This window comes from Mya arenaria, chromosome 3 (assembly GCF_026914265.1).
Source record: "Mya arenaria isolate MELC-2E11 chromosome 3, ASM2691426v1".
Lineage (NCBI taxonomy): Eukaryota > Metazoa > Mollusca > Bivalvia > Myida > Myidae > Mya > Mya arenaria.
The window spans coordinates 33,958,891-33,971,140 of record NC_069124.1 but is presented as its reverse complement, the minus strand read 5'-3'; the positions used below and the strand labels follow the sequence as shown (position 1 = coordinate 33,971,140).

Here is a 12,250-nt window from a genome sequence, read left to right as displayed (position 1 = left end):
ACATTTTACATTTCATTCGGAACTCCTCCGAATGTTTACATTTCCGGCACATGATATTACAGGTAACCAATCAGAAAACGTAAACGAATCGGGAACAGTTATTAAACTTATTTGTCGTTCGTCCGACATAATGTTTTGAAGATAAATTGAAGACAATCTATTCAACCATAAATAGCATGTTTAACACCCATGCAATCGCCACCCATTTGCATGTTTTAATCATAATAAAATAACAGTAAAACCCAACTGTCAATCAATTTAAAAACCGCTCCTTCCACTAAATAAAATAATTTCCCATTCCATAATAGGCGCGCACTTCAGTGCGGCACCAATTAAGAGGGAGAAAATAATTCTTCTCTTTTTAAATAAAAACTACTTCCTAATAGCATTGTGTATGCAGTCTGACATAGGTGTACAATGTAGATATATCTTTTACAAAGACTGTTCAAAGTATGGCCCTGTGGTTTAAAGCTCCCCTGAAAAAGAGGTGACAGGTTTTCTATATAGTATATAATTACATCTTTGAAAATCTTCTCTGAAACTGCAAATAACAGACCTTTGATGTAAAAGAATTTGATCAAATTAAAGAAGTATGTGTCCCCCCCCACCCCCCTCACTCTACACACACACTTAACTAGATTTTTCAAATTTCCTTTGCAGCTTGCAAGCAGTTTTAGTCTAAAGTTTAAGCTAGCCCATTAAACAGTGACCCCTTGTGATGTGAGGCTTTTTTTCATTGCTTAGAATATGGTTGTCAACATTCCCCTGAATGAAGCCCTAGTCCGTCAGAGCTTTCAGCACTTTGATTCTTTTTGAAATCAATCATGGGATTGATATAGATATAAGTAAACAACAACATGAATAAAGTTAATACACTATTTTTAATTCAAACATGACTCGAATATTGTGAAACAGAATAAAATCCATGAAATATAACGAAGTGAGATTACCGTTTAGGCTATAAATACATAACAACAAGACGATAATTATTTACTGTGGCATAGATATCACATGTGTGATTTTTTGACTCGTGGCTACGTATTAATTACTCGTTCCAACGACTAAGTATGTCATAGCCACGACAAACTATCTTGTTTTCATTGCTTATTTATCTCTTGTTCGTTGCCACGACAAACTTAGCCCTTGGATCGAGATACTAATTCGGGGCCACGAGATTAAAAAGATCGCACACGTCACTATCCCATCGTAATTATTTATACATATTTTCTGGATCACCTTTATGTGTTGTTTAGTTATTGTTTAGTTATTTAAGTTGTCTCAGGTCAGATCCTTTACGTACAGTTGTTTATTTATTTTAATCACCTCAGGTCAGATCCGTTTTCGTTATTTAGTTATTATATTTATCTCAGGTAAAATTAGTTTTCGTTGTTAAGTTATTATATTTATCTCAGGTCATATCCATTTCCGTTATTTAGTTCTTATAGTTATCTCAGGTCAGATCCGTTTTCGTTATTTAGTTATTATATTTATCTCAGGTCCGATCCGTTCCCGATGTTTAATTTTTATATTTATCTTAGGTCATATCCGTTTCCGTTCATTAGTTATTATATTTATCTAAGGTCCGATCCGTTTTCGTTGTTTTATTATTGTATTTATCGCATGTCAGAACCGTTTTCGTTGTTCAGTTATTATATTTTTCTCAGGTCCGTGTTATTTTCGTTGTTTAGTTCTTATATTTATCTCAGGTCAGATCCGTTGCGTTGTTAAGTTATCATTTTATCTCAGGTCAGATCCGTTGCCCGTTGTTTAGTTATCATATTTATCTCAGGTCAGATCCATTTTCGTTGTTAAGTTATCATTTTTGTCTCAGGTTAGATCCGTTAGAGTTGTTTTGTTCCGTGTTTCCGACTATTTCGCACATGTCGTTTCTAATGGTTAAAAAATGTATGTGTTGAACATCTCGTCATGTTATTCAGGTTTGGCAACTTTCCCACTAAGGCGATGTTTTTATCAGCATTTTTAAAGATTGTCCATTCATATATAACAACATTTTTGGTATGCTTCTACTACATGGCTGGTTTCTGACCAATGTTTCTAATTACAGTGTTAACCTATTTATACATCAAAATTATACAAATCAACCAAAATCAACAACAAAAATAACAAATATATCAACAACAATAACAATAATGTAGAAAAGTTCCAACAAGAGTAAATAATTTTATAAAAACAACAGATACCAGTTTTATCTAATTGAATAGTAAGTATTAAAAACTATACCGACTTTAAATGATGAAGCACAATTCATTGTTCAGAACTTTGTAAACGTTAACAACATGATTAACGGCATCGTTGTTAACTTTCAAAGTTGACATATTTGATGATGCGCTCGTTTGTTTAAATTAAACAAGTCCAGTTGAAACAGTGTCTAAAAAATGTTGTAAGAAATACTGTATAACACAAGTGTGTCCATGAATTTTCAAGAGCAGTAAAGAAAGTTATCAACGATGGCGTTAACAACGCTGTTAACTTTAACAAATTCTGAACAGTCTGCCCATTGCCTATAAGCTTTTGGTATCTGCACTGATTTGTGAATTAATTGAATTAAGATTGAGTATTATTCAAACTTTCGCTTGATTGTGTTGAGTCATAAATATTGTACAACTTAACGTCGTCAATATGTTAGTTTAAATTCATTTTACAACGATTGTGATACAAGCTATAACGAAATAATATCAACAGTCTCGTGTTGGAACGATATAACTCGAGAGTGTGTTCTTGTGTTGTAGGGGGAAACCGGAGTACAGGGAGGAAACCAACTTGTCCTGCTTGGTGACCACAAACCAAACTCTCATGCGCCCAGTAGATATGTTTACAGGCATTCTACAAGAAAACGAAGGCATCGTTCGGGCTTTGCCTTCCCTTCGGGCTGTGCCCAAGCATTGAGCTCATCCATTTGCTGTCGAATGTTAAAACTATACAAGCTATTACATTTCAGAGCTCAAGTTTGCAAGTTACTATTCTTTGCTAAGGAAGACAATCTGTTTATGCAATACTTAGAAAATAACAACATTTTAACATTAGATGACTTATATCTGAAGGCTTATTATCTGTTTTATCAAAAAGCCCACCTCATATCATGGATTGATAACTCGCCGAGAATTATATGATCAACAGTCGTGCCATACGCTAGAAAAAATATTGAAAATGGTTGTGATGGAGAGGTCCTCGTAGAAAAGGACATGCTGATCTAAAACATACCTACACTTTAACTTCATTTTTATGTTACCAATTTTCATAGCTAAAACGCGTGTGTCACTAAGTATCCAACAAAACACAATAAAATCAATGGTTTTGAATATCAAACAACATTGTCATGTTTAATATCTTTTTCTTCCGTCCCTGCCAAGATAGACGTCAGGCGTCTGTATATCCGTCCGTACGCTCCGTCCGTACGAATGATACTGAGGTGTCGCGCTGGTCTTGTAGGCTGGCGGCGGCGACCGTACAAAGGGCTCCCGATTCGGGTTGTAATAATGTCTTATATTCGTCGTTGGTGTTTCCGGTGGTGGGCTACGGAATTTCCGGTTGTAGGAATTGTCTGCGCGATCGTGCTCCTGAAATTTCTGCATCCGGTATGCCCCGCCATCTTCGTCAGGGCGGACTTTAGTTATCCCTCCCCGATTCTTCTGGTAGCGCCGGATATCCGGAATCATCAGGACCCCGGCTAGAAAGATGAGGAGGAAGGCGACGATCACGAGGCCGAATGAGAACCCGGGGTAGTGCAAGGAGGGGATCTGGGCCAGCCACACGATCATCGCAATAATCGCCAACGTCACTGTAATACAAATAAATATATTAAAGATGCACTCTTACTCCCAAATAAGATTTACCACAATTTATACAATTGTTTAAAAATTACCAAAAAGGATGAATAAATGTCAAATACAATGATTCTTGTGAAAGATACCGAAATTAATTTGAGTGCAGAAAACACGGTAATCTTTTAGAATTCACCAATCATTTTTTTTTGCGTTTTAAGCTATTAAATACACGGCTACTATCTTATTATCAGTATTTTTTTCCATACAGGCATTATCAAGTAAGTAGTTAAAGGTTTATCAATCAAAATTTATGTTTGTTGTACATGTGTATGTATTGATTATGAATAAGAGTGTCACTTTAAACATCGGTTAATATAAAGAAGTTGTTTCTAGATTTTCTCTTTGTACATTGAATATCTTGAACAGAACATAAATCTGTTAGACTGAAGATAAATAACATGCTATATTTATCTAGTTTGATTTAGGTTATTTTTGATATAATGGAATCAAAACTTATTCATAACAACAATTCTCAATCGAAGCACACAAAATTTGAATTAAATACATCTAAACGCTAATCAAAACCATTTTATAGCACATAATATGTTTTCCTGACTAAAGTCATATTTCTACGTAACTTCTAAACGAGTAAGAGGAGCCAGTTTTTTTATATGTATCTTACCACAGACGAAGCATATGATGGCGACAGTCACGGCGACTGAGAGCTCCCGGAAACGGTCGGAGGCAACGTACATGACGGCCAAGATGGCGGCCACAACCACCAGCACGAGCACGATTGCTTCGAACGCCTGCACACATTTGAACGAGCCTGTGAAAGGGAAATATGATTGTTAATCATATGCTCTCGTGACAAAAGTTAGAATCCGAACAGCACTGTACGGCGCAGAATTATGATACAACGTTTCCACTTCAAGAACGCTGCAATTTGATTGATTCAAACACCTAGCAGCTAAACGTATACAACATTTACAACATTGACTGTTACGGATATGGTCCTTAACATGTTCGGCTGGTAAACAATGGAATATGACTTTCAAAAACGTAAATGCTTTCCGCCTTTTGGAGATTTTCAGTGAACTAAAATGATATTTCATTTTTTTTCAAGTAGTGAAAATATCAATATGATATTTTTCACTGTTTTAAAATTTCGCGCGTTCTGATACAAATCAATCATTAGCGCGCACAGGACTAGGACAACGACGTTATTTTAGTGAAAGATCGATATATATTTCACCTCGTAAACACGAAAGGTGAAAAACTTTAGACGTGGCTTGTTTATTACTCGTGAAGTATAACTTTTGGTGCTCACTAAATTAAATATATTAAGATTTTACAATGAAAAAAACACAATTATCCTCAATTTAGTTGATGACTTCATCACTCTTATCGTGATAACTATTATGCAAAGTGGAACCTAGATGTGTACATATTTTAAATACTTTGGAGCCATTAATTCATCTGGGCAGGTTTTGACAGGGGCAGAGTGAAAAATATATGAATTCTTTTTTCTGCTTATCTTAATATTTGTCCGTACTGAATATTAAATTGATCAGATATGACATCTTCATAGAATGTTTTCATCCCACTTTGATTGTACGCTTTGTCAAAGACAACAATCGACATCCTAAGCTTTGAATGAGTGTTTTTAAAATTTACATTACAAAACCGCATTTTTATTCATCAAAGTTGGCACTGATTTCAAAAGAGTTGGCTTTAATTAAACATCCCCAGCTGAACGCGTTCAGATAGTCCAATTTAAATTATCGTGGTTATATTTACAATAGACATTGCTTTTATTCAACGTTGTATTTTTTTGTTTATTACACTATTTTGGTTTCACAGCGTAGTGTATTGTAATTTTATTGCATACACAGTACTCTGCAGAAAGTCTTTGATGTCACTCTAAATGTAATTTTAGATAAAAATGACAAACTTATTAGATTTAATTAAAATGACACTCTTATTCAAAATCAATGCAAACACTTGAAAGACAAACATAAACTTTGAGTTATAAACCTTTAACTTCTTACTAAATAATGCATTTTAGGAAAATATTGTTTACTTATAACTCGATGGTAACCATGATCTTAATAGTTGAACAGGCAAAACTATTAAATGATTGGTGGGTGCTAAAGGAATTATTTTGATCTACAGCGTAGAAATACATTTTTCTGTACATTTATTTTAAATTAAACTCGGTATTCTTTATATGAACCATTGTTTTCGATATTTATTCATCCTTTTTATGTATGTTAAAACAGTTGTATTAATTGTGGTAAATCTTATTTGGGATTAAGAGTATATCTTTAAATTGATGAGTTTCATCAACCCTGGAACTGTTTGTAATACATTTTACTCTATATGCGATTAAACTCTTCTGACAAATCTTATCGCAAAGTACGTTCGTCCGTATTTCCACAATGCTTAAGCGATATGGACGTATTCCACTCTGCTTATATGACGTCATAACCAGTATCATTACGCGAGGTGAAAATGTCTTAATTGTAAGTTATTTCATATAAACTGTTTAATTATGTATTCAAAGTTTTCAATTAATCGGAACATCTCGGCTATTGTTCATCGAAAACAACTTCGGATGCATGCCGGTAAATAAGTAAAAGCAGTTAGTAAAATTTGAAATAATAGTATTAATTAATTAGTGTTTTAACGCGTATTTTGTATTAGGTACTTAGTTAAAATTCATTACTAGTAAATTGTATTGTTGCATAAATTATTAAAATTCCAAAAAGTCCTTATGTTTAAGAATGAGGTTTTAATATTCAAATAAGATCCCTTTAAATTGAAGTATAATTCTGACTATTATGAATTATGCTTTCAAGTACATATGTGTGTGCAATTAGCCCATTTACTGTGACTCAATATGATGTAGAGCAGATCTGACGGTGAATACAATAGGGTTATTCATTAGTACTATGTTTTGATCAGGGAGGTTGTATTCGTCTCGAGTTGATTCGGATTTCACGAAGCGCTGGCCGACTAAAATAAAAATCTGAAAAAATCCAAGAGTTGAATATGACATTCCAGACCAAAAAAGCAGCAATTAAAGCCCTTTTATTTTCTACATGACTGGTTAAATCACTAAATGACACATGTTTGCATGATAAACATCATTCCAATGACGCACTATTTTGTTTAATGACGTCATTTTAGCATTTCGCAACGATACGTTTGTGATGTGACGTCAGGAGAGTGGAATACGACCGTATTGCACTTAAGTGGAAAACGGACTACCGTTTTTTTTGCGATATGTATTGCGTGTGGATTTATGATGGGTATATAATTAAAAACATTAATTTCCGTAGAGAGTATTTTGTCGGTCTACATAATTTGGTACAGCAGTCTTTTTCATAGTTCGCAGATTCTTTTGCACTGGGTGCCGTTGTTTGGGGGCAGGTGAAGCTTACGCCATGAGCCAGAATTTAAACTATCCAATCATATTGACAACTATTTATGTGACAGTATTTAAATACAAATTAAGCATTTACGTAATATCTTCCTGCTTTTTATACTCTCTTTCTAATATACAACAAAGCAAAATTCAGTAATAACATGTGAGTTTTTATTGATATCATACGCAAATACATTAACAAAGTCATCCCAGACAATGTTCTATGCAAACGTTCCGAGGTAATTATAATAATCCAAATATATTATAATTTGTTGATTTTAACTAACAGAACCCTAAAAATACATATTTCGGTGCTTTTCTCTTTTATACAACCAACAATTGATCGTATTTGTTCATTTAAAATATTCACAAATCCGGAACAATTTAGCGTTCTACGGCACTTATTTACTTATTTAATTAAGCTATAAAAAGGTTTCATGTCGTAATAATTATGTAAACAGTTAATAAATGAAAAGAAAATATAATTATTGAGACATGTCGTACTTTAAGACTACATGATCACATCGTATGTATGTACGGTATACGCTTCCATATTGATTCACGCAGATTTTGAAGATATATCATAAATGTAGTTGTACTCAAGATATTATATTTTACATTTAACTTAGGTATAACGAGTATACATATATAGATAAAAAATAAAGGTATGTCACGCCTCCAACATAAATGACGCAACGCCTTTGGTACAGGATTGATCACGCGGTAACCACATATTTTTTTCCATATTTGGTCACCAACTTCATAAAAAATATCATACCAAAATGACGTCTATTTTCCGATTCCGATGAATATTAAAATGAAAACAGGTTATCGACGTGATATATACGTTACGGTTTACCCGATATGGTTTCCTTTGCCCCGTATATCCCATATCGTGTCACCTACTGATCCCGTAACTTATCATCCATCAGGGTCAATCGGAGCACCTCGGCTATTTTCCTCACAAAAAAACGAGGATGTATATGGATTGATTACAATGTCAGAAATCTTTACATTTACCTACGCTGCAAGTAGATTGCTTAGTAATTTCAATTAAGCAATAAAGTCTAAGGGTTTTATTGATAAGAAGCTTAATACATTTGCTTAGATAAGTTATTACTGCATATTTCGGTGTTCACCGCTTAGTTAAGTTCTTACTGCATATTTCGGTGTTCACCGCTTAGTTAAGTTATATCTGCATATTTCGGTTATCACTGCTAAGTTAAGTTAATACTGCATATTTCGGTGTTCACCGCTTAGTTTCGGTTATTGCTGCATATTCGGTGTTCACCGCTAAATTAAATTATTACTGCATATTTCAGTGTTCACCGCTTAGTTAAGTTATTACTGCATATTTCGGTGTTCACCGCTTAGTCAAGTTATTACTGCATATTTTGGTTATCACCGCTAAATTAAGTTATTACTGCATATTTCGGTATTCACCGCTAGGTGAAGTTATAACCGCATATTTCGGTGTTCACCGCTTATTCAAGTTATACCTGCATATTTTGGTCATCACCGCTCAGTCAAGTTATTACTGCATATTTCGGTCATCACCGCTTAGTTTCGGTTATCACCGCTTAGTTAGGGTTATTGCCGCTTAGTTTCGGTCATCACCGCTTAGTTTCGGTCATCACCGCTTAGTTTCGGTTATCACCGCTTAGTTTCGGTCATCACCGCTTAGTTTCGGTCATCACCGCTTAGTTTCGGTCATCACCGCTTAGTTTCGGTTATCACCGCTTAGTTAGGGTTATTGCCGCTTAGTTTCGGTTATTAACACTTAGTTTCGGTTATCACCGCTTAGTTTCGGTTATCACCGCTTAGTTTCGGTTATCACCGCTTAGTTTCGGTTATTAACACTTAGTTTCGGTTATCACCGCTTAGTTTCGGCTATTACAACATATTTCGGCTATTACAACATATTACGGCTATCACCGCTTAGTTAAGTTATTACCGCTTAGTTTCGGCTATTACAGCTTATTTCGGTCATCACCGCTTAGTTTCGGTTATTACCACTTAGTTTCGGTTATTACCGCTTAGTTTCGGTTATCACAGCATTTTTCGGTCTTCACCGATTAATTTCGGTTATTACCGTTTAGTTTCGGTTATAACAGCATATTTCGGTCATCATCGCTTAGTTTCGGTGGTCATCACCGCTTAGTTTCGGTCACAACCGCTTAGTTTCGGTTATTACCACTTAGTTTCGGTAATTACAACATATTTCGGTCATTGCCGCTTAGTTTCGGTTATTACCGCTATGTTTCGGTTATTACAGCATATTTGGTCACCACCGCTTAGTTCGGTGATTACCGCATACAATAGTTTCGCGCTTGATGCTCGGAACAGGACTATAACACATTGTTATATATCAATTCAACATGCTTTTAATATGAAAACCGACTCTAAATTGAAAGGCTTAAGTACTTATTTAATTCGTAGTAACAGGGATTGATAAATACTAATCAGAGTGCGGAACCTTAACCTATAAAACCAGAGCGCAGCACGGAATCATTCTGATTGAAATAGGGTTTTAATTCAAAAATTGCTTGTTTGGAAACATGATAATAAGGACCGATCTTACCAACTTGTTTATGAAATTAGATAACAACGAGCTGGCTTTGTGAAGTAGACAAATTTCACCAATCATATTTTCACAATTTGAAAAAAAATAGTTTATACTTTTAGAATGGTAAAACATTTTGATCCGGTATATCGTTCTAAAATTAATACGCTCGAAACTTAAATAATGAAACACATTTTCATGGATAAAATTGATGAAATCTGTGGTCATTACTGGCTTCAACTTAAGGCTTATTAAATATGGTTTTGAAGTCATCAAATATAACAGTGTTAGAAAAAAAGGAAATAATACTAGCACACATAATACAACGCATAGCAATACGGTGACAAGTGAGATTTTTTTCTGTCATCGACACTAACTCGTTATCACGAATAAGTATGTCGTGGCCACGATCTTAGTCGTGGTAAAATAACTTTTCAGTCGTGGCCAAGGAATTTTAAGACGTAGCGATGACATAACTATGCCACAAGATAACTAAGTCGTGAAAATGAGTTAGTAAGTCGAGGCCACCAGATGAAAAAAAAATAACATGTTACCTCGATGTCATCGTACAGATCGCCACTAACCTGTATTATAGGTACTGGGTACATCGAGGTCATTACACGCTGAATCGTGGCCCCCGGAGCAGTTAAGCGCCTTCCACAGCCCCGTGGAGAATACTGTGTTCTCCTGTATGGTCTCCGTCTGCATCCAGTAGTTCGTAGCGAATCCCGCCACGTGCAGCGCCATGGCAACAACGAGGAACGCGAGCGCAATTTTTGCCCACGTTGAAGCCGAGCCGAACATGTTCCGCATGGCACACGGCGGATGTTACTGATGTCTTTATAAGGTTTGTTTGTAAGAAGTGTATACCTACAATAGAAAGGATTGGTATCACTCTTTAGAAATTAAGAAATAAAAGGATACATTTGATTTAATAAATATGACCTTTCTGCGCATTTGTTGAGAAAAACCCCCATCGTACTGACGGAGGTAAAAATGACGTGAATTAAAACATAATCAAATGAAAGAAACAGACACATAGACTAATTGACGCTTAGATAAATGTAACTGAAACTAAGGAAATCGTAAGATTTTTGTCTTGAATAAATATATAAAAATAAATAATGAATAATTAAATTAATACATAAATTAACAAATAAATTAGTTAAAAAATACGAATGAAGGAATGAAAGAATGAATGAACAAACGAATGAACGAACGAACGTACGAAATAACAAACGAAGGAATAAGTATACGAACTAGCGAACGAACAAACAAACGAATGAACGAACGAATGTACGAACAAACGAATGATCGGACGGACGGTTCCAACATTTATATATGTGGTTTCTCCTTTTTTAAAAATCCCCGAAAGTGTGTATTTAAATGTGTTTTTTAAAAAGAAAACATATCCAAATATACTCCTTACCATAAAGGAAGGAAGGAAGGAAGGAAGGAAGGAAGGAAGGAAGGAAGGAAGGAAGGAAGGAAGGAAGGAAGGAAGGAAGGAAGGAAGGAAGGAAGGAAGGAAGGAAGGAAGGAAGGAAGGAAGGAAGGAAGGAAGGAAGGAAGGAAGGAAGGAAGGAAGGAAGGAAGGAAGGAAGGAAGGAAGGAAGGAAGGAAGGAAGGAAGGAAGGAAGGAAGGAAGGAAGGAAGGAAGGCAGGCAGGCAGGCAGGCAGGCAGGCAGGGAGGGAGGGAGGGAGGGAGGGAGGGATGAATGAATGAATGAATGAATGAATGAATGAATGAATGAATGAATGAATGAATGAATGAATGAATGAATGAATAAATAAATAAATTGATAAATAAATAAATAAATAAATAAATAAATAAATAAATAAATAAATAAATAAATAAATAAATAAATAAATAAATTAATTAATTAATTGATTAATAAACAAAAACTTAAAAAGTAAATTAGAATTAAAAACTCACCTTTGAAATTATTAAATGCCTCACATTTTGTGTAAATTAGCCAATGGCATGTATAAATATTTCATTTAAGATGTTCAGATGCAATTTTATTTTTGCTAGATATTCAGTGTGACGTTTAAATAGTTCGATAAAAAGTGATTATATATATTCAACTCAATGTTCGTCATGTCCCAAGATTCTTTTGAATCCGCTCATAAATATGTTCGCATCCCTCAATAATGAAAAACTAGTCGACATAAGAGTGATATTGAATATTTTAAAAGGCTTAATTGATTTCAAATGAAGCAAAACGGGTGATAAATTTTCTTTCACAAGCGTTTACTTTAAGCAACTCAAAGAAGAAAAAAATCCCAAATGTTTGCTCACTTTTTCATATATTAATAAAGAGATCTATTCATCATCATATATAATGATTACCTTACCATTGTGCCTATTCTGTGATTTCTTTCTATAGAATCTATGGTCATTGAATTCATATCTCTCCTTTCTAGTTTGGAAATGAAAATAAACATTGATTCTTACATGGGAAAATCAAG

The 12,250-nt window shown here is 34.5% G+C and overlaps 1 protein-coding gene across 1 annotated transcript; it reads right to left on the bottom strand.

Annotated features, from left to right (window-relative positions):
- Positions 1-862: 862 nt before the first annotated feature.
- Positions 863-11,878, bottom strand: LOC128228562 (uncharacterized). The gene is made up of 4 exons (XM_052939942.1): positions 11,715-11,878; positions 10,363-10,648; positions 4,468-4,614; positions 863-3,799 (listed from the first exon to the last, which is right to left on the bottom strand). Exons 2-4 carry the CDS (start codon positions 10,589-10,591, stop codon positions 3,342-3,344), a joined length of 834 nt encoding a protein of 277 aa, XP_052795902.1. The 5' UTR covers positions 10,592-10,648; positions 11,715-11,878; the 3' UTR covers positions 863-3,341.
- Positions 11,879-12,250: the final 372 nt, after the last annotated feature.